This window comes from Marmota marmota, unplaced genomic scaffold, assembly GCF_001458135.2.
Source record: "Marmota marmota marmota unplaced genomic scaffold, marMar, whole genome shotgun sequence".
Lineage (NCBI taxonomy): Eukaryota > Metazoa > Chordata > Mammalia > Rodentia > Sciuridae > Marmota > Marmota marmota.
The window spans coordinates 4,926,742-4,949,601 of NW_025999949.1; the positions used below are offsets into that span (position 1 = coordinate 4,926,742).

At 34.2% G+C, this 22,860-nt stretch overlaps 1 protein-coding gene across 2 annotated transcripts in view; it reads left to right on the plus strand.

Moving 5' to 3' along the window:
* Window positions 1–22,860, plus strand: part of Dcaf13 (DDB1 and CUL4 associated factor 13) — a 39,577-nt gene that overhangs the window by 15,956 nt on the left and 761 nt on the right. For both annotated transcript variants that reach the window (XM_015486356.2, XM_048801950.1), the window contains 7 exons: window positions 2,664–2,753; window positions 3,729–3,884; window positions 7,380–7,457; window positions 9,042–9,124; window positions 14,109–14,273; window positions 20,979–21,114; window positions 22,522–22,685. In XM_015486356.2, coding sequence (XP_015341842.1) covers window positions 2,664–2,753; window positions 3,729–3,884; window positions 7,380–7,457; window positions 9,042–9,124; window positions 14,109–14,273; window positions 20,979–21,114; window positions 22,522–22,685 — 872 coding nt within the window. The remainder of the gene's footprint in view (window positions 1–2,663; window positions 2,754–3,728; window positions 3,885–7,379; window positions 7,458–9,041; window positions 9,125–14,108; window positions 14,274–20,978; window positions 21,115–22,521; window positions 22,686–22,860) is intronic.

Below are 22,860 nucleotides of genomic sequence, written 5' to 3' on the forward strand. Positions count from 1 at the left end.
GGTCTTTTATTTTTCCATATGAATTTCATGATTGCTTTCTCTATTTCTACAAGAAATGCCGTTGGGATTTTGATTGGCATTGCATTAAACCTATAGAGAACTTTTGGTAATATTGCCATTTTGATGATGTTAGTTCTGCCAATCCATGAACAGGGTATATTTTTCCATCTTCTAAGATCTTCTTCTATTTCTCTCTTTAGGGTTCTGTAGTTTTCATTATATAAGTCTTTCACCTCTTTTGTCAGGTTGATTCCCAAGTATTTTATTTTTTTTGAAGATATTCTGAATGGGGTGGTTTTCCTCATTTCCATTTCAGAGGATTTGTCACTGATATACAGGAATGCCTTTGATTTATGCGTGATCAACTGACTTTTATAATATCTAAGGTACCCCAGTTTGTAATATCAGAAGGTCTTTCTTAGCTTACCCAGCATGGAGATGAAATATTCTAACCAGAATGTTTTCTTGTTTGCACAAAGTGTTGTTAAACCTTTTTCAAGATTGATGTTCTGCTGAAGCTTGTACTCAATAGACTGTGTACAGCATCTTAGTCATTTACAAGGAAGTTCAGTCTTGAGCTTGCAGATATTATATCAGAAGCTTTGAGAGAAATTGCCTCAAGGGGGTGTGTGTTCAAGGACACAGTTTATCCTGTTTTCTATAAAAGCTAAAATATCCCATTGGTCAAAACCCGATAGGCCAAGCCCCAGGTATCCGGATTATACCTTACTAACTCCCAGTAGAATCAGATTTCAGAATTGAGTTTTAGTATGTTGTCAGTAGCTCAGATTCAGAGTTATTAATAAGATGTAGTCTAACTAGATACTTTTAGCCTATTGTAAGGATGTTGTTACGGATTCTATTTATTAGTATCTTCAAAACCAGAAATTCCTGATTCTATTGCCAAAACCTGTCTTTAATCAGTTTTCTGATGTTTTGTGTAATGTGAAGTGATTTGCTGGAAATGTTTCCATTTTTTAATTTGCTGCAAAAAGAAAGCTAAATTCATGTTCCTTTTGTAGATAAAAATGTCTCATTATTTTTATTAAAAATTCAGTATAGGGGCTGGGGTTGTGACTCAGCTGTAGAACCCTTGCCTCGCATGTGTGAGGCAACTGGGCTCAATTCTCAGTACCACATAAAAATAAATAAACAAATAAAGGTATTGTGTCCATCTATATCTAAAAAAAATTTTTAAAAGTTTAAAAATTCAATATAAATTTTATATAACATAGAAATATAAACTTTATTTATTTATTTATTGTGGTGCTCAGGGTTGAACCCAGGGCCTTGTGCATGTGAGGCAAGCACTCTACCAGCTGAGCTATATCCCAGCCCAGAAGTGTAAACTTTAAAACTAGCAATTTGGTACAGTTTAAACATTCTTAATTTGAAAGCTGAAGTACTTTAAACTCTGAAAGTTTTTGAGCATTGGCATAATGCCAGAAGTGGAAAGTTTTATGCCATAAAACAGTTTCAATAAAAGTAGATGGGAGACCAAATAGAATAGAGGAAGGGATCAAGAGAGAAGGAAGAGCATGAAGGAGTACTGGGGAACAAGATCTACCATGTACAGAGATATACCACAGTGAATCACATTTTTACATATAATTTATTAATTTAAAGTAATAATAGATGGGAGATCAATAGAGTAAAGCAAATAGATCTGGGGAGGGAATGGGAAGGAAAAGCAGAATGAAATTGATCAAAATCTGTTATGTATAATGAATGCCATAATTGTGTATAATTACAGTGCATCAATAAAAACTGTTTCATGTGTACATATTAAAAATATTGTAAAAAATTACCTTCAGACAAGGGATACTCAATGTGTGTATGTATAGTTATGCAGTACCACATGTATTATTACTATATATTTTAAACCACAGACCATGTTATATTACACTTTCTGTTTTGCATTCCTATTTGACCTAATTTCAAATATGACTACCAAATACTCAGAGCTAAGTTATTATATATTTTTACTTAGCCTTTTTGGGGTTGAGCTGCCTACACGTCTACTCACCATTGTTTTGTCACAATCTAGGCAACCGTCAGCGTGGTGAGAAAACAAATGATGCTTTTTCTAGCATTAGCAAATAATTTTGATCTTATGAACCCCCCAAAAGTTCTCAGGGTCCTCCAGGGACCTTGAAAACCACTAATTCAGTAGTTTGCAGAGTCCTATGTCACAGGAAGAAGGGCTTTATTACAAGATTATAAATAATGCCTTTTCTCTTGCTTTTTTATGTCTTATTTCATTTTTACATTTGTAATTATATATCATTGTATTATGTATGGCATCAGATCGGCTTAAACTTTACCTAATATTCAAGCCATTTATTATAATCCATTTTTCCCTAATTTGAAGTGACATTCTTATGACTGAGTGCATTTTGCATCATATTTATGACCTTCTTTTTCCTATTATTATTCTTTTACTTTACTTATGCTATTTTATTTTTAATTTTATCTACTTCATGTATGTGTCACAATTCTTTTCCATAGAAGGGTGGCATGTAACTGCATTAGTAAATGTGATAAAGGAAGAATATTGTATGTGTGGTTTTTTAAAAATGAGATGTTTATAATTTGATATGTGTTGGCAAGTTTTAATTTATAACTGTTGTTCATTACCATCATAATAAAACAAATATTTCTAGGTTGGTGATGACAAAACTGTGAAGCAATGGAAAATGGATAGACCAGGCTGTGGAGAAGAGGAAGAGCCACTGCATACAATCTTAGGAAAGGTATAAATTTAAATTTCCTTGTAATTTGCCTATTAAAACTCTTCTCTCTTTTTATTATTTCATAATTATAATTTCCAGAAAGGAAAAAATGTAAATATGAAATGAGAGGTTTTTTTCTGTAATAATTGAACTATTTTAAGCAATTTTTAATTCAGTTACATTTCTTCAAAGCTAAAGAATTTGAACAGTTTTTTGGAGTTTATTATAGTAGGGCTTGATTTGTTTTTAGCTATAGGACACAAAGGAACATTTATTATAAAACAACATAGAATAAAATCTACAAGGTAGAGGTTAGAAAAAATAATGCTTCAGCTTCTGTTTGGTTTTATATCATCATAGATCTTACACAGCTCAGATTTTCTTGAAAGAAAATGAAGGAAATGAAGAAGTGTAGTGTATGATGCTTCTTACAAATTGTTCTGTAGATGAGATGCTATGGTTTAGTTTTCATAGCTTAAGTTTAATTCAGAATGTTTGAACTATCCATGTTTTATAATGCATACATTTTTATGTTGAGGCAAAATTCTAAAATTAGATTTACTCTTTAACCTAAATATGTTCCAATTTTTTAAATCACCACTTTATTTCAGTATTGTGATTAATCTTTTCTTGACCTTCTGGCTAAGAGCAAGTGCAGTATACTGGTTAGTATATATTTTGGTTCTGCCTCAGATATCAAGAAATTCCAAATGTTCCAAGGGACATGAAGGTGTTGTATGAATTTAAGATGGAGATAATTCCCAGGTGATAATTCCTAAAACAAAATTGGGTTCATTCTTAAATCTTTTTTTAACTCTTTAGAATACTTTCTTCCACTTGCAGGAATGGCTTTAAAAGAAGTCATTTTTTTGTTTTGTTTTGTTTTGGGGATTTCCTTAAAAATGAAAGTATGGATAGATGTATTTAAATTTTTAGCCTGCAAATTTGAAATAGTAGTGGAAACATCCATCTGTAACAATCTCTTTGCTTTTAAAGACAGTGTATACTGGAATTGATCATCATTGGAAAGATCCTGCTTTTGCCACATGTGGACAGCAAGTTGACATTTGGGATGAACAAAGAACCAATCCTATATGTTCAATGACCTGGGGATATGACAGTATAAGTAGTGTTAAGTTTAACCCAATTGAGGTAATGTTATTTTAAAAAATATGTTGTTATTTAATCATTTCAGCTCTGTGTAGGAAACTTTTGGATAAAGGAGTTTTTAAAATTTTATTGGTTTTCTGGCATTTGATCACTTTTTTCAGATTATATCCAAGTTCTGTCAAATCTCAACATGTTTCTCTGAAGTTTAGTTCCAGACATCAGTGTGTTAACATTTTGAGAGAAAGGATGTGTGTGTGCTTATGGAGGTAGAACTACGCAAATACTCAACTGTTTAACTTTGAATTTATGTATACCTTCAACACTCATGTTTCACTGATTATTTCATTGTACTTTTAGAAAAATGTTAGTTTTTTTTTAAATTATCGGAGGTCAGAAACAGCAACATTGAGCATTGTTTTCTTTATAAATCATAAGGATATAGTGCTTCATAATAACATGCATGATCATTATTATACTGTGATAATTAGTGATATTTTTCTTTGTTTAAAAGTCTGCCAAGTTCCTTCCTGGTCTAAGAGAAGACTTAAGAGATTGGCCACTACATATTATCTATTCAGGTGTGAATTTAGGAATGAAGGCTCCCTGGAGTCTATGCTAGCAAAGACTCCAGATCTTTTCCTGGGCTTTATTGTTAGAATGCATTTTAATAGCCAGGTGTTGTGGTGCACACCCGTAATCCCAGTGGCTGCGAAGGCCGAGGCAGGAGGATTGCCAGTTCAAAGCCAGCCTCAGCAACTTAGCAACACCCTAAGTAACTTAGCAAGACCCTGTCCCTAAGTAAAATATAAAAAAGGGCTGGGGATGTGGCTCAGTGGTTGAGCACCCTAGGGTTCAGTCCCCCCACCCCAAAAAGAACACATAGTAATGATGAATTCATTGTTCAGAACACTCAGTAGAGATGCTTTCCTTCAGAAAGAAAAAGAGATCAAAGCATGCATAATCTCATTTTACAAGTTATCAGGAGGCTACCATATTAGGTGCTGTAAACAAAAATCCTGATATGTAAGTTTTATACCCTCAGAGACTCAGACTAGTAAAAGGAGGGAAGAAAGATTAAGTCAAAGTAGCAAATAATGAGAACTGTGTGATGTAATAGAATATAAGGTGCTGTAGTGTGATGTGAGTGTGTCTTTGAAGTATTGCCAAGAAAGCAGTCTAAATACACCTTTCTTGCCACCCACATGTGCCTATGTACACACTTCTAGGAGATGCTACAGATCTAGAGCAGAGGTTGGCAAAGCACAATCTGTGATCAGATGTGACCCATTGCCTGTTTTTATAAAGTACTACTAAAACACAGTTTGGCTGTCTTGTTTACTTACTGTCTGTAGCTGTTTTACACTATAATGGCAGCATTGAGTAATTGCTGTAACATGGCCCACAAATTCTAAAATACTTATCTCTGACCTTTTACAGAAAAAGTTTACTAATTCCTAGTCTAGAGTATCTCTTTCTATTGTACCCTCATTCCATCCTCCAGCTTCCTTCATGTTTCCCTTGGTTATAGAGTAAAGTACGGCCTAGAGGACCAAGCTGGCTTTACAGTGTAGGACTACAAACACAAGCAACTTGAAAGAATGTTTTATGTCCCACTTACTGTGGAGCCAAGTCAAAACTGTATTTTCTGCCAGTGTACCTTTGAATTGATTTTATCCACATCACAATTCTTCTCTATATTTTTTATTTTAAAATGAGTTTAATTATATCTCTCAGTGTATGTCATAGGTGTTTTTGTGAGCATAAATTATAGTAATGTATGTGAACATTTTTTAAAATGCTACTCAAATTCAAGATGATGATGATATTACTATAAAAAATAATGAACCCAGACAGATGGATTTCTGCTTTTCAAGGGACAAATCTTTTGCTTTTCTATTTTGGTGAACATCTACGTCAAAGGAGCTGATGGCCAATTCAGAAATCATAAGTCACTGCTAGTCATGACCTAGCAACCAAGTTTCATTAATAGTCATGACCTAGCAACCATGTTTGTCACACTTGCCTACATAATAGCTCTATTCATTCTCCTGTTTATTATTAAACCTATGAACTGAGTGCTAAAAACAAATGGTGTGTGTTTCTCTTATCCTGTATCAAACTTAATGGAAAGGACATGTTGCTGTGAACAAATGGAGTATGTTTGTCTACTCTAATTATTAATAATTAATCTTCTGTTAAAATATTGAAGCCTAGTATTCAGTAAAACCAAAAATTTATCTTGAGTGTTCCCATATTTTACAATGTGAAAATTGACTTTCAGAGTAGGTAGATTTTTTTGCTTTCCTCAGATCAGTCTTTATGTTTAGAAATGGAATCTGGTCATACCCTAAGATGACATAAGGAAAAGCCAAGAAAACTTGAGGGGTCTCTAGGGCAGCTCTCAGAGGCAACAATTGAGAGAGGAGGCTTTTGGAAAAGTCTGAGAAGAAATCATGGTTGTAACATTAGCTTTATGATGTTGATTTGAACAGTATGTGCTCAGTAGTAGTAGGAGTTAGCAGACCATACACCAATTTAGTAAGTCCTGATCCATTTGCACTATGAAATAGTCGGCAGAAGGAAGAGTTGTGTGTTAGAAACCATGAGTGAAGAGAAAGGGTAGTATTTAGGGCTCCTGAACTAGGTAGTAGAGGGCTTATTTTCACTTAATGTCAGTGGTTATATAAGTACCTTGCACATTTAAAACTGATTTAGGAATAAGCTAAATATTTGAAACATCTTAAAAAGGTTGGACAAAGAACAGGCCTAATTTATATAGAGAGTTAACAAATATTTAACTTATAATAAAGCAGAAAATTTACGTGTTAAGAAAATATTGTCAAATAGAGGTAGTGACTTCTAGGGAACCTGAGACAGGAGGATCACAAGTTTGAGGCCAGCCTTGGCAACTTAGCAAGACACTTTCAAAAATAGAAAACAAAAAGAACTGGAGATACCCTTCAGTGATAGAGTATCTGGGGTTCAATCCCCAGTACCACAAACAAAAGAACAGATATTAACTTTTAAATGACATTACGTAAGACTGTCGTATTGCGGTAAAATTAGCATATTCCCACATTGCGGTATATATTGTCTTTTCAGAAAATAAGTAGCCCTGAATATCCAAAGCCATGAAATTGTTTATACTTTTAAGTTCAGTAGTGTCACTCCTGAAATTTTCCTAAGGAAAACTGTTAGTGAGTAGAAATATTTTAAGTGTTGTTTATAGTAGTGAAAGCTTAAACAAGTCAAAGTTGAAGAATACATAAATAAAATGTGTTCTATTATAAATTTAAAAACAGTGTTAGCTGCACACTGTTATCACTGGCATCTAAAATATATGCATGGGGACTTCACAATGAAACTACTTAGGTTTCTAAGATTATACATGATTTATAACCTCATAAAATGAGCTTTAATATTACAATTTGGTGTTTTAGCATAAAGATTAAGGTTATTAATTCATTTGTGCACTGAATAGACATGGTTTGCTGCCAAGCCTGACTTTTAACTGGTGATTATTATAATTATTTTTAGACATTTCTTTTGGGAAGTTGTGCTTCTGATAGAAATATAGTACTATATGATATGAGGCAAGCTACTCCTCTGAAAAAGGTGAGTTTCAATTTTGTCTTTGCTTTTTCATTTCTCTGTAAATTGAGTAGCTGAAAATGTGGAGCAGATATTTTTATTTTCAGAGAGATAGTCTTATATCCCAGAGTGGCATTCTCTCAGCTTCTCATTGCACTGTAGAGACCCTTAAGTTTCTGTGTCTTCTATGATGCCAGCATGTCTTAGACATCTAATTTGTACTTATTGAATTGAAAATTATTTAATGACATATCTTGTATATTACTACTTAGAAATATATAATAATATATCAGGCCTCATGATTATCAGATGACATATATGATAAATAAAGTATTTTATTCCTGAAAGTTTTAGAACTCATTCACATAACCAGCTTTATTTGTTTAGATATATGCTTATGGGTACTATTTAGTTTTCGGGGTGTTTTTTTTGTTGTTGTTGTTGTTGTTATTTGTTTGTTTTTTAGACAGGCACTATCTTATCCAAGGTAATAGACTTCCCAACAGTTCTAAGATGATAATTCCAGGACTTACATGTCAAAGCTAATACAATTTATGCTAATTCTGAAGAGGGAGAGAAATATTGTCATAGGTGGAAAAATGAGTACTATTTTTTAATGGTGTTCCACTACTTTTATTTATTTATTTATTTATTTTTAAGAGAGAGAGAGGAAAAAGAATTTTAATATTTATCTTTCAGTTTTCGGCAGACACAACATCTTTGTTTGTATGTGGTGCTGAGGATCGAACCCGGGCCGCACGCATGCCAGGCGAGCCCACTACCACTTGAGCCACATCCCCAGCCCCTTCCACTACTTTTAGGTTGTAGAAAATAACTGGTTCCATCCAGTTTGCACTCTGTTTATTCTTTTCAGTCAGTCAGGCAATAGGCAGAGTATATTAAACACTGTTTTGTTTTTTAATTGTTGTTTCTACTGTCACTGTGTTTTCTCTTCCTTCATTTTTCATTTTTATTTTTTGTGGTACTAGGAATTGAACCCAGGGTTTAATGTGTGCTGTTGCCCAATCATGGTACATCCCTGACCCTTGTCATTGTTTCTTGTTATCTTTTCTAAATATAGTAGTTTTCAATCGGGTTATGTTCCCGCACAAGGTATAGTGTTCAAACATGAGAAGAACAGTTATTGGAGAGCTGCTTGTTAAATATCCTACAGTGGACAATCACACACAATAAGATTATCCTCCCCAAAATACCAGTGGCATTCTGTTGAGAAGCACTCTAAATTATTAGTAATCATAAATGAGTTCAAATTATGCTGGTCTTTTGAAAACATTTCTTCTGCACTTTAATTCTAAACTCACCATTAATTTTGTCCCTAATTTGATACTTAATCATTTAAATTATTTGAAATTCAGGGACAAGGTATTAACCATTTTTCTACTTTTCATATTTGCCACTCTGCCTGTGTATTCAGGAAACAATTATTAATTGATTTCCCATTCCTTGAATGATAGTGTATACACAGTACATGTTTATTAAATATTTGCTTCAATCAATGGGGGCGAAAAAGAAATGAAGAAGGAAATTTATTCTTTTTAAAGATAATTAACTTCATACTAACAGGCTAATGTGTGCTTCCTTTCTCAGGTTATCTTAGATATGAGAACAAATACAATCTGTTGGAACCCTATGGAAGCTTTTATTTTTACTGCAGCAAATGAAGATTACAAGTAAGTTTTTCTTTTGTAAAAATTTATTCTATCAGAAAAGGCTCAATTGCATACATTTTACTAATACAGTATATTTTACTAGGTAAGTATACCTTCATATACAAGTTAGAAAACTGATGTGTTTTATTAAAAATAATTTCAAAATTGGAAGGGCTTCTTAGAAAATTATTTTCTGTTTTCAGAATGATGTATACCAAGGATAGTAAACTATAACCTCTGGAAAAAATCCTGCGTTGTGTTTTTATAAAAAGTTTTACTTCAGTTTGTTTACACCCATTTATGTGTGTATTAGATATGGCTGCTTTTGTGCTGTAATGCCTCAGTTGAATAATTTTGATACAGACCTTATGGTCTACTTGGCCAAAAATATTTACTACCTGGCCCTTTATGAATGAAGTTTGGTACTTTGATATACTCTATACGTAAAGACTAAACCATCATGTTTTAATGGAAACAAAAATAATTGCCTACAATTTGGGGTGGGTAGGGGGTACTTAGGCACTTTACGACTGGACTACATCCCTAACTCTTGTTGTTTTTTATTTTGAGACAGTCTCTCTAAGTTGCTTGGGGCCTCAGTAAGTTGCTAAGGCTGGACTTGAACTTATGATCCTCCTGTGTCAGTCTCCCAAGTCACTGGGATTGCAGGCATGTGCCACCATACCTGGCATCTGCCTACAAATATTGGTAGCTCTTACTTATGTACTTATGCCATCAACTGTCACTGTTTCAGTATTAAGGCAGAAGAAAAATTATACTTGAAATTTTTAGCTTAATATTTTTGCGGATAGGTTATTCTGTGACTCTGTTGTGTAAAATTTACTTAGCAGCCTTCTATTCTATTTTTTTGGGGGGTGGGGGGTGGGTGGGGTGGGGTTGAACTCAGAGGCACTCAACCACTGAGCCACATCCCCCAGCCCAATTTTGTATTTTATTTAAAGACAGGGAGGGTTTCACTGAGTTGCCTCACTTTTGCTGAGTCTGGCTTTGAACTTGCAACCCTTCTGCTTCAGCCTCCTGAGCCACTAGGATTACAAAGCATGAGCCATTGTGCCCGCAGCAGCCTTATATTCTTGATCTATGTAGAATTTTGTTTCCTTATGTAATGTTTTAACATTTGTTGAAGCATTGCACAGTGGCTCTTATTTCATCTTTTCTTGAAAGATGAAAACAAAAACAAACATCACCTTTTTTAGGATATTGAAGCAGAGAGATTAACCTGCTAATTCTTATCCAATACGTTTGTTGTAGTACTACGTATATGGTAGGTTCCTAATAATTTTGTTTGTTTGTTTCGTTGGAGAAGGTTGAAGTTTGGTGGTGGATTGAACTTAGATATTCTGTATTTAAATTTTGTATTCCACTTTATAGATGTGAAAGCATAAACAGTAATATTAGTTCATAAATGCGATTTATTACATAATGTTTTAGTGGTAATGACTAAAATCATCTCCTATGATTTCTGTACTACAAAGACGCACAGTTGGTTGGTTATTAACTAGCAGTAACCACTCACACTAAACGAAATCCTTTTTTGCTTTTATTGATGTTTTAAAATTAAATGACAGTGTTCCAATTAAAGGCAATGAATGATAAGAGTAATACTGCAGTATTGTGACCACTTTAATAAAGTACATTCTCATTAGCTATTTTGACAAGGTGGACTTTTTTCAGAGCTTCCTTGGAATTTCTTGCCTTGGGAAGAGTTATGTATCATAGCACCCAGAACAAAGAACAGTATAAGAAGTGATTGTTAGAATGTCCCATAATTGCTTTTACTTGAAAATCATCTTGCTGTGGTATCCCTTTTCTGTATATGTAAATATTTTCCTTCTTTTATAAATGTCCTTTAAATATTCTAATTGTTCTGAATTAGAAACCCAAGTTAGAATCTAGGTCAAGCAGTAATTGCTGTAGAAAGTTGGGCACATCATTTAAACTAATTCTTTGTCATAGTTTTATCATCCGTAAGAAGAGAACTTTGATATAGATGATCCCTAAAGAGTCTCATAACTCAAACCTTGTTGAGAACTGTTGTACTAGGCAGGTAACATTGTGAAGCAGTTGTCAACTCAAAAATTTAACCTCAAAAATCAGTATGATCTTGGGTGACAATTCTTTAAAAGTTTAAAAAATTATTTCTTAAAGAGCAGTGCAATTCTTTTTTTCGTACCGGGTATTAAACTCAGGGATGTTTAACCACTTAGCCACATCCCCAGCACTTTTTTGTATTTTATTTGGAGAAAGGGTCTCACTGAGTGGCCTAAGGTCTCGATAATTTGGTGAGGCTGGCTTTGAACTTGTGATCTTGCTCCTGCCTCAGCCTCCCCAGCTGCTGGGATTACAGGTGTGTGCCACTGAGCCTGGCAAGTATTGATTTTTAAAAACATACCTTTGAAATAATTTTAGGTTTACTAAAAAATTGCAAAAATATGACATGTTGTCATTGTCCCCTAATGGTAATGTCTTACACAACATAATCATAGCAAAACCCAGAGGTTACCATTGGTACATTTCTACTATTAACTAAGCTACAGACTTTATTCCATCACCAGTTTTTCCAGCAGTGTTCTTTTTCTATTCAGGGTTCTGATGCAGGATCTCAGGTTGAATTTAATTGTCATGTTTCCTTAGTCTACTTAATCTATAACTGTTTTTCAGTCTTTTCTCATCTTCTGTAACCTTATATCTTAGTTCAGACTGCTGCAACAAATTACCATGAAATAGGGTGGCTTAAGCAACACACATTTATTTCTCAGAGTTTAGGAACCTGGTGGTTGGAGATCTAGGTGCCAACATAGTCAGGTTCTGATAAAGGCCCTCTTCTAGGTTGCATCCAGCCATCCACTCTTGAACTCCCCTCCTCTCTCCTCCCCTCTTCTTCCCTTCCTTTCTTAGGGCAGGCTAGTTCTCTGGATTCTTCTTATGAGGGCACAGATTCTATCTCTTCCTTTATGACCTTATTGTTTCCCCAAAGACCCTACCTCCAAATACCATCACAATTGGGGATTGGACTTCGACATATGAATTCTGAGAAGACATACCAACATTTGGTACATAATACTTAGTACTTTTTTTTTTTTTTTTGGTACCAGGGATTGAACCAGGGGTGCTTAACCACTAAGGCACATCCTTTTTATTTTTTATTAAGATACAGGGTCTCGCTAAGTTGTTTAGGGCCTCACTAAGTTGCTGAGGCTGGCTTTGAACTCATGAGCCTCCTGCCTCAGCCTCCCTACCTTCTGGGTTTACAAGCATGTGCCACTATGCTCGGAACCTTAGTCCTTTTGAAGAGGACTTACCTTTCACTTATTTTGAAAACTGCCCTTAATTTGGGTTTAGCTAATGTTTTCTCATTATTAGATAGAAGTTATGTTTTTGTCAAGAATACCACAAAATTGATGTGCCTGTCTTAGTATGTTAATCAGCTTTCTTTTGCTGTGACAATACCTGAGAAAAACAAAAGAAGAGAATACTTATTTTGGCTCACAGATTTTTGAGGTTTCAGTCCAATGTTGCTTGTAGAACTCATGGCAGAGGAATAGTATTTACCTCATGGGGGTCACGAAAGAAGTGGAGATTACCCCAGTGACCTACTTTGTACAACTTTGCAGTTTCTACCACCTCTCAACCTTTAATTTAGGAATTTATTAGTAGATTAATCCACTGATAAGGTTAGAGCCTTCATGAACCAATCACCTTCCAAAGGCCCCCACCATTAACACTACTGCATTGGGAACCAAGTCTTAAACACCTGAGCTTTTGGGGGACATTTCACATATAGATCATAACTGTATCATGTAAAGATTTGGTACTTGATGTCAGTATGTTTTACTAATGATAATATTAACCTTGATTACGGTGACGTCCATCAGATTTTTTACTACAGTTATTATACTTTCTTTTGTGATTATTACATAACTTTGGGGAAGATACCTTCTTTTTTCTAAAACTTAAACTCAGTAATCTTAGCATCTTGAAATATTTTGGTATTATTGGTCACTGTAATGCTGTATTACTTTTATCCATTGTCTTTGTTGGCTCATTTGGGGCACTATTTTAGTTGTTAAAAATTATTTTTAATCTTGAAACTCAAAAGTCAGTAGGTTTTACCATTTATGCATAAAGTAACTTTCTTATTTTGGTACACCCCTTGAAAAGCTGTGTTCACTTTTTAAAAAAATTTTTGTAGCTCAGCATAACTGTTTTTATGTATGTTTGTTTGTTTAGAGCTTTATAGTTCTGCTCCCTGGTATGTCACTGATAGGAATATAAATTAACTCAGCTTTGTTGCAAATGATTTCTCAACTCAAGCCTTAAAAATGCTCCTGCTTTCAGATGTGAAAATCCTACTTTAGAAATCTGTCCAACTTTAATTGAATTTCAGTTTTTAATTCAAATTCAAATATTTGAGTTTCGTTTAAGCATTATTTTTTAAAATTGGAAACTATGTTTCAAAAAATAGAAATTATTTGTACTCATTTAAGAATAAAATCTTTTCAAAGATTATTTAATGATATGAGAAAATATTCATGAGAAAAATATAAATTATTTTTATATTAAAATATAAAGCTTGATACCGTGTTAATCTCAATTTTATTAAAAATATAAATTTAAATAGCATGGTAAAAAAGATGTTTAAAAGTCTTTATTGTACCAACTGACTTTCTCTGGGTAATAGAGTTAAAGGTAATTTTTGTATTCTTTGTAATTTCTTTGAAATTTTCACATTTTCTATTTACATTATGAGGAAAAAAGTGTGTGTGTGTGTGTGTGTGTGTGTGTGGTGTGTGTGTGTGTGTAATCTTAAGGAGCAATAAAAAGTTGATATTTTTCCTTGTCTCTTGCCTGCCTGTGTTCAGAATTGAGCTATTTATTTAGATGCCCATGATTAATCAGTGGGTCTTATTTTCATTAATGCCTTTTAGAAACACATATGGCTTTTTCTAGAAATTTATATCAGAATTTTAAAATTCTTTTACAGCTTATATACTTTTGATATGCGTGCACTGGACACTCCTTTAATGGTCCACATGGATCATGTATCTGCAGTGCTTGATGTGGATTACTCCCCCACTGGGAAAGAGTTTGTGTCTGCTAGTTTTGATAAATCTATTAGAATCTTTCCTGTTGACAGAAGTCGGAGCAGGTATGTGACAACCAATAAACTACTTGTTTTTCTTTGATTTTGGGGGGTGTGTGGAGAGGGAGTCCTAATCTTAAATGTTCTGGCTGGTTATGTGTATATGATGGGGCTTACGCCCATGCATTATGGCTTGGGATATTAGCTTCCATTGTATCATCTATGGGCAAAACATTAGCCTATCAGGTGGTTTCTTTCACTGAACAGATCATTATATTTATGTAATTAGTAAACTTTCTAGAAATTTTTAATTTGCTGATAAAGAACTCACATAAGTTTTAACTAACGCAATATAAGAGCAATTAACATTGTTTGCTTCTTATTTCTTACTCATTCACATTCAACCAATGCAAATTTTTTTTTATTGGTTGTTCAAAACATTACAAAGCTCTTGACTTGACATATTTCATACATTAGATTCAAGTGGGTTATGAACTCCCATTTTTACCCCAAATACAGATTGCAGAATCATATCGGTTACACATCCACATTTTTACATAATGCCCTATTAGTAACTGTTGTATTCTGCTACCTTTCCTATCCTCTACTATCCCCCCTCCCCTCCCCTCCCATCTTCTCTCTCTACCCCATCTACTATAATTCATTTCTCTCCTTGTTTATTTTCCCATTCCCCTCACAACCTCTTATATGTAATTTTGTATAACAATGAGAGTCTCCCTCCATTACCATGCAATTTCCCTTTTCTCTCCCTTTCCGTCCCAACTCATGTCTCTGTTTAATGTTAATCTTTTCTTTCTGCTCTTCCTCCTTGCTCTGTTCTTAGTTGCTCTCATTATATCAAAGAAGACATTTGGTATTTGTTTTTTAGGGATTGGCTAGCTTCACTAAGCATAATCTGCTCTAGTGCCATCCATTTCCCTGCAAATTCCATGATTTTGTCATTTTTTAGTGCTGCGTAATACTCCATGGTGTATAAATGCCACATTTTTTTTATCCATCCATCTATTGAAGGGCATCTGGGTTGGTTCCACAGTCTAGCAATTGTGAATTGTGCTGCTGTGAACATCGATGTGGCAGTATCCCTGTAGTACGCTCTTTTGAGGTCTTCAGGGAATAGTCCGAGAAGGGCAATAGCTGGGTCAAGTGGTGGTTCCATTCCCAGCTTTCCCAGGAATCTCCATACTGCTTTCCAAATTGGCCGNATTGCTCTGGCCAGTGTTTCGAGAACTATATTGAATAGAAGTGGTGATAGAGGGCATCCCTGTCTTGTTCCAGATTTTAGAGGGAATGCCTTCAATTTTTCTCCATTCAGAATGATGCTAGCCTGAGGCTTAGCATAGATGGCTTTTAAAATGTCGAGGTAAGTTCCTGTTATCCCTAGTTTTTCTAATGTTTTGAACATAAAGGGATGCTGTACTTTGTCGAATGCTTTTTATGCGTCTATCGAGATGATCATATGGTTCTTATCTTTAAGTCTATTGATGTGGTGAATAACATTTACTGATTTCCATATATTGAACCATCCTTGCATCCCAGGGATGAATCCTACTTGATCATGGTGCACAATTTTTTTGATGTGCCTTTGTATCCGATTTGCCAGAATTTTATTGAGGATTTTTGCATCTAGGTTCATCAGAGATATTGGTCTGTAGTTTTCTTTCTTTGAGGTGTCTTTGTCTGGTTTCGGAATCAGGGTGATGTTGGCCTCGTAGAATGAATTTGGCAGAGCTCCCTCTTTTTCTGTTTCCTGAAATAACTTGAAAAGTATTGGTATTAATTCTTCTTTAAAGGTTTTGTAAAACTCCGCTGTATACCCATCCGGTCCTGGGCTTTTCTTGGTTGGTAGTCTTTTGATTGCTTCTTCTATTTCATCCATTGATATTGGTCTGTTTAAATTGTGTGTATCCTCCTGACTCAGTCTACAACCGATGCAAAATTTAAAAGAGCAAATAAAATTGTCAGCTGTCCCATAGTCTTATTTGTGTGAGATTCATATTGTCTTATACAGCTTGGCTCTCTACTATACAGTTTGTTACTAAATATAATACAGTATATATTTATACATCTGTAATATATGGTATCATATATACAACTGTATGTGTATATGTGTGTGTATGTGTGTATTTTGGGTTTTTTTGGTACTGGGTATTGAACTCAGGGAAGCTTTACCGCTGAACCTCATTCCTACCCCTTTTTCTTTTGAGATAGAATCTCACTAAGTTGCTAGGGCCTCACTAAGTTGCTGAGATTGGCCTTGAACTTGAGATCCTCCATGCCTCAGCCTCTAGGCATGTACCACCATGTCAGTGTTATATTTTTGTACTGAGGTAATCTATAGAAAACGATGACAATTTAAGGGACTTTCAAGGGTTATTTTTACTTGATTTTTTGCTTTACTGACTGACTTTATTTTTCTAGCAGTCCTGGGTGTCAAACCTAGCACCTCTTATATGCTGCACAAGGACTCCACCACTGAGCTGTATCCACAGCCCCTTTAGGCTAACTTTAAAACTTAGCTCCTGTATAAGACACAGCCCCTTGTGCATGTGCAGTGTGCTTTGGCTTACAAAGCACTTTCATACCAGGCATAGTGGCACATGTCTGTAATCCCAGTGACACAGGAGTCTAAGACAGGAGGATCTCATGTTTGAGGACTACTTTAGCAACTTAGTAAGACCCTTTCTCAAAGTAAAATACAAAGGGCTAGAGATGTAGAGGGCTTCTATGTTTAATCTCCAGTACTGCCCAAAAGAAACAAACAAACAAAAAAACACTTTGATACACCTTCTTACTGTTCCTTAGTAATAATATCTTAGATATGTTTCTAGAGATATATATAAAGCAAATTAAAGTAAATCAAAGGAAAATTTTCTACAAAAATTATGAGAATTCAAGTATTATAGTAGTGTCACTCAAAAATAAAGATACAACCACTTCCATTTTAATATGACAACTGCATATTAAAATAGAAACAAAATAAATTAATCTCTAAAATGCAACACACACACACACACACACACACACATATGCATGTATGAGTATGTGTACACTCTTACTTCATTTAGTGTCCCGGTCTTGGTTGATAAAATTAGTTGGAGAAAACCAGGGATTATTAAGGTAGTAGAAAAGGAAAAGAAAAAAAGTAGTAAAATGCAGGACTGGGAAAGGAAAAAATAGAAACCTGTGTAATGAGATTGTGTGACAGCATGTGGAAATGGCAACACACTTTATCAGCTTCCTGAATGTTGATAGTAGCAGAGAATCTTTCTCAGACCGTTTGTTCACTTTTAAAAATTAGAGCATGCTTAATTCAGTGTTGTAGCTACAGCAGATGAAGATGCTCAACATTTTAGTTCAGTGGTGAGAATTTTGATCATTACTCTTAATGATAAATTAAGCCTGTGGTTTAGTAGGTTTCTGAACCTTATGGAAGAATGATGTTTGTTTTCAAAGACATATCCTACCCTTTTCCTAACACACCCTCTTTCTGTTCCAGCAGGGTCAGGACTAGGGAAAGACAAATTAGGTGCATTGGGGCAGAATTTAAGAAGTTTCTTGTTCTCAGGGTTGGGCCTGTATATATACCACCTTGAGCATGAATGCCTTCTTAAAATTCAGACAGCAAGTACCTCATTTGCCTCAACTTTGTTCAGCCCTGTGTTCACCACAAAAAGATCTTTGAGACATTGTCGCCTAAGAGTCATGCAATTCTTCCATGCCTTTTTCAGTCAAAGCTGATTTGCTTGTCTTGCTCTTCAGTGTTTTAACTTGTGATAGTTGCATGGTTCTCTATTCTTGATTCAAGGAAGCCACATTGATTCCCACACTTTGTATCATTAATTGCTGGGAAACAATTATCATCATCATTGTTTAATCTGATTTTGAAGATAACTTGAGTTAAAGGCATACTGAAAAGAGCATTCTGATGACTTTGATCTTTATTCCATCATCTTCATTGTAGAAATACTGATATTTGTTCTTATATGGCTATTGCTTCCTTTGCAACTGCCTTAATATTTTCCACATTGTCTTGAATGGTTTGTGGGGATAATTTAGTCAGGCCCAAGGCAAGACTGTTAAGAATCAAGAGACTATAGTCCTTCATAATTTCTTGTCACCAGAACGTCTGAAGATAGTAGGACAATATACTTTTCTAACATGATGCATAAAGACAAGAAATGAAAAACAAGCAAAAAGTTAGAGAAATGGGAATATGTATTTGTGTATTTACCTTTGATCTCAAAGACCTAGTTGCTGAGTTGGGGTTGAATTATTCCTAAGCCAACGTGGCTGGCTAAATGCAGATAAGGTCAAATTATTCTGGAATTGTATATAGAAGTTCTTATCCTCATTTCCAGGGAATTTTTTTCCTGATGTCATTTGGAGATTTTGTAATCATCATCTTAATATATGCTGCTTCCTGTTGTGTTTAGATATAAATGGTATTCCCTATGACCTTTGCTTCATCTGCTTGAAAGCTCATCCCACTTTGTTTCCATGGTCTGCTGTTGTTTCCTCTCATTATGTGCATCAAGCAACTCAGGCCTAGGCAGCTTTTTTAATATCTATATTTTTAAAACAATTTCCTTTGAAAATCAAAAAAGTATGGGTTTTTTTGTTTTGTTTTGTATTCTCCACTATGGGAAATTAAACCCAGGTGTGCTCTGCCACTGTGCTGCATTATTACCTCAACTTTTTTTTTTTTTTGGATATCAGGAATTGAACTCAGGGACACTCAACCACTGAGCCCCACCCCCAGCCCTATTTTGTATTTTATTAGAGACATGGTCTCACTGAGTTGCTTAGCGCCTTGCCATTGCTAAAGCTGGCTTTGTATTCGTGATCCTCCTGTCTCAGCCTCCTGAGCTGCTCAGATTACAGGCATGCGCCACCACACCTTCAGTCCTTTTTTATTTTGAAACAAATTCTCACTAAGTTGCGCAGGCTGACCTCTTATAATCTTTATATATTTATAAAAAGATTTATATGTATTTTATGTATTTATATATATAAATATATATACTTTATATATATGTTATATATATAAATATAATAATTACAAGCGTATAGTTCTCCTGCTTCAGTTTTCCTAGTAGCTGGGATTACAAGCTGTCAAACCTGACTTAAAATGTATTATTTTAAAGTGATTTTTTTTTAAACTAAGGTTAAGTCAGTGTTGGAAGTAGGTTTCTCTGAAGATTTTATTCAGTATTTACAAATATTATACAGGTATTAAACAAGTACATTCACTGTAAGAATTAGTTCATTTTGGGGAAAAATAGTTTATTTTGACTACTAAAGAATTTAAATTTTTATAATGTATTTGTTTCTTAATAGTATAGTTTATAAAATCTAGCATGTATGTGAACAAGAAGAACTCTGCATAGTTTACCATTAAGGATGATTCTAAGTTAGTTAAATGTCTAACCATTCGATTTCACTGGTTTGAACAAGTTTTTCAAAAAAAAAAAAATATATATATATATATATATATTAGTTTTAAGTGGACATAGTATCTTTATTTTACATTTATGTGGTACTGAAGCTGGAACTCTGTGCCTCAAACTTGCCAGGCAAGCGCTCTACCACTAAGCCACAATCCCAGCCCACAAGTTATTTTCTAATAATTACTAAAGTCTGATTGGATTTCCATAAATTTAAACACATTGTATTGCTGTGGGAAGAAGAGGGGCTTTTAAGAAAGAAGAAAAAGCAGTCAATGTCATCCAGTTTTCATTTAATAGGCTGTTCTGTTTAACCATCCTCCCCCCTTTAAAAAGTAGATTTCTTATGATTTATCATACTGATTAAACATAACTCTTAGAAATAACATAAAAGACTAGTTGGGTGGTTATACATTAGAGCTACTTTTATTGATAAGAATTATATTTGATGTGGTTGTCCTCTATGGGTTTTCTTCTCCTGTGTATAATTTGTTGAGCCTCTTTCGTTTCCCTTAATGTAATCTGCATTTTCAGTCATTTAGTCCAGATTTGGAAAATTCACTTCCCCAAAAGTCTTAGCTTATTTTTCCTGACCTAATCTTTTAACTTGCTTTAAAATGCTGTTTTTAACATTTCCCAATATAGTATCTTCTGTGAATTCACTTAGCATGTTTCACAAATAGGTATCAAATTTGACTATAAAATGATTCTTACCTCAACTTATAAGACACTTTTGTAGCCCTCCCTTTCTTTTCACACATGTAAATCAACTCTCACTTCAATTAAGCTTTTAAACAATGTGCGGAGGCAAAAAAAAATCACACATCAGATTCAGCAGATCACAAGGTGCTCTTTGAATGCTATTGTTTTTTTTTTCTAGTTTTTGAGTGTTGGGATGGGAGGGTAATTGTTGACCTGAACTGAAGTGGAAATGGGCAAAAGGGCTTATTAAGAGCAAGCCATTTTTTATTGTTACAAAGTTACCCCAACTTTAAAATTTTATTGTATTTGCAATCATATATTTTGTGAAATTCTCTATACATCTGATTTTGCTTAATTTGTTTGTATTTTTTTTTTATTGGATTATAAATTCTTCCAGGGGAGGAATTGTTTTTAAATTCCCTAGAATTTAGCACAGAACAGTATTAATTTGATTCAGTAAAAACACATTGAAATGAACTTGAATTTTCCTTTTATATATAGTCCCTTAGGATTAAAAAATGGTATCCTGGATACTTAGCAGGCAATGGGTGAAGAAAATCTATACTAAAATCCCTAGAGTTTTAACTTACTTCTTCTTCTGTAGAGAAGTGTATCACACAAAACGAATGCAACATGTTATATGTGTAAAGTGGACTTCTGACAGCAAGTACATTATGTGTGGGTCTGATGAAATGAACATTCGTCTCTGGAAAGCTAATGCTTCTGAAAAATTGGGTGTGGTAAGAGACCCCATTTTCTTTCATCTCCATAAAGTTAGTTGTTAATTTATTATCATGGATATCACAATGTTATAAAGAGATTTATTTGAAGTTCTTAAGATTTATTTGAAGTTCTTTAGGTATTTTGATGAAATTGATACCTCTGTGATAAAAAAAAAAAAAAAAAGGTAGCAACAAAACAAACAAAGCTACTATTTGGTAATATTTGAACGTACTTGGTTTCTTTGTGTCTTCCTTGAGGTAGGTAGTGAAGATGTAGGGACTAGAAGCTTAAAATTTAGAAGCCTCTCTCTTCTGTTAGCAGACTAGTAATTGGTAGATCAAAGGTTTAAAGTCACTGTAAGATCTCTTTAATATCAAAGCCACTAAAACACTTACATAAAAGGTAAATACAGAAAGCTTCAGACTTTAGGGGCTGGAATTGTGGCTCAGTGGTAGAGCATCTGCCTGGCATGTATGAGGCCCTGGGGTTTTATCCTCAGCACCGCATGTAAATAAGCAAATGAAATAAAAGATCCATTTACAACTAAAAAAATGTTAAAAAGAAAAAATAAAAAGCTTCAGACTTAAAAAAGATTCAATGAAAATACAGCAGATATTATCATTGGCTAATTACCTTTGGGTTGTGGGATTGTGATTGGTTTTTGTTTTGTTTTTAATGTTTTTTCTGAATGTACCACATTTTATATAAGAAGCGTACAGAATATTTTTATCAGAAACAAATATTAAAGTAAGCAGTAAAGGTTAAGGGTTGGAATTGTGGTCCAGTGGGAAGCGCTTGCCTAGTATGGGTGAGGAACTGGGTTCAATCTCTAGCATTAAATAAAAATAAATAAACAAACAAAGGTATTTTAAAAATGACACCATGTTTTAAAAAATAAATAAATAAATAAATAAGAAGTAAAGGTTAAGTACGAATTATTTTCTCCTTAGGCCCAGAAGGAAAATCAAGGTATAATAAGCTGTAATTAAAGGCAATTCTAATTTTAAGTTTAATGATTAGTAAGTATTGCCTTGTGCCTGAATTTAGTTCATCAATATATGTTCCCTGATTTGTAGTATCCTTAACATTAAACAAAACCTAATTATTATGAAGTCAGATACTTTTTTTCCTTTTCTCTTTGCATACCTATTTTCAGAAAAAAAATTATTGAGTAATTGATTTAGGTGTTTTTCATGTGTTGTTTATACCTACAAGGAAGGCCTACCTCAGTGATGCGCTCAGCCCTACTTCATAGCACTGTTGTGCTTCATTTGTTGGCATCTATCCACATTGTGGATGTGCTATCTAAAAGGAAATGTGGTGCTAACAGGGTCATGTTATGAATATAACTTTGTAAAAGGCACAAATACACAAAACCAATGCGCTACTCATTAAGATACCAAAATGCATTTTTCTTTTTTTAGCTTACATCAAGAGAAAAAGCAGCTAAGGATTATAACCAGAAATTAAAGGAGAAATTTCAATATCATCCTCATATAAAACGTATAGCTCGTCATCGACATCTACCAAAATCTATCTACAGCCAGATTCAGGAGCAGCGCATCATGAAGGAAGCTCGTAGACGAAAGTATGTACTGAGGCAAATGACTGTGTCACGGTTCCCTTTTCTGACTTTCCCATCTCCCCCACACCCTTTTTTCTTTTTTCTTTTTTTCTTTTTTCAGCAAAAGTGAAAGCAGTGAGTATAAGAGTTCCTAATATACTTCACGTAACATTTGAGATCTAACATTTTTTTTTTTTTT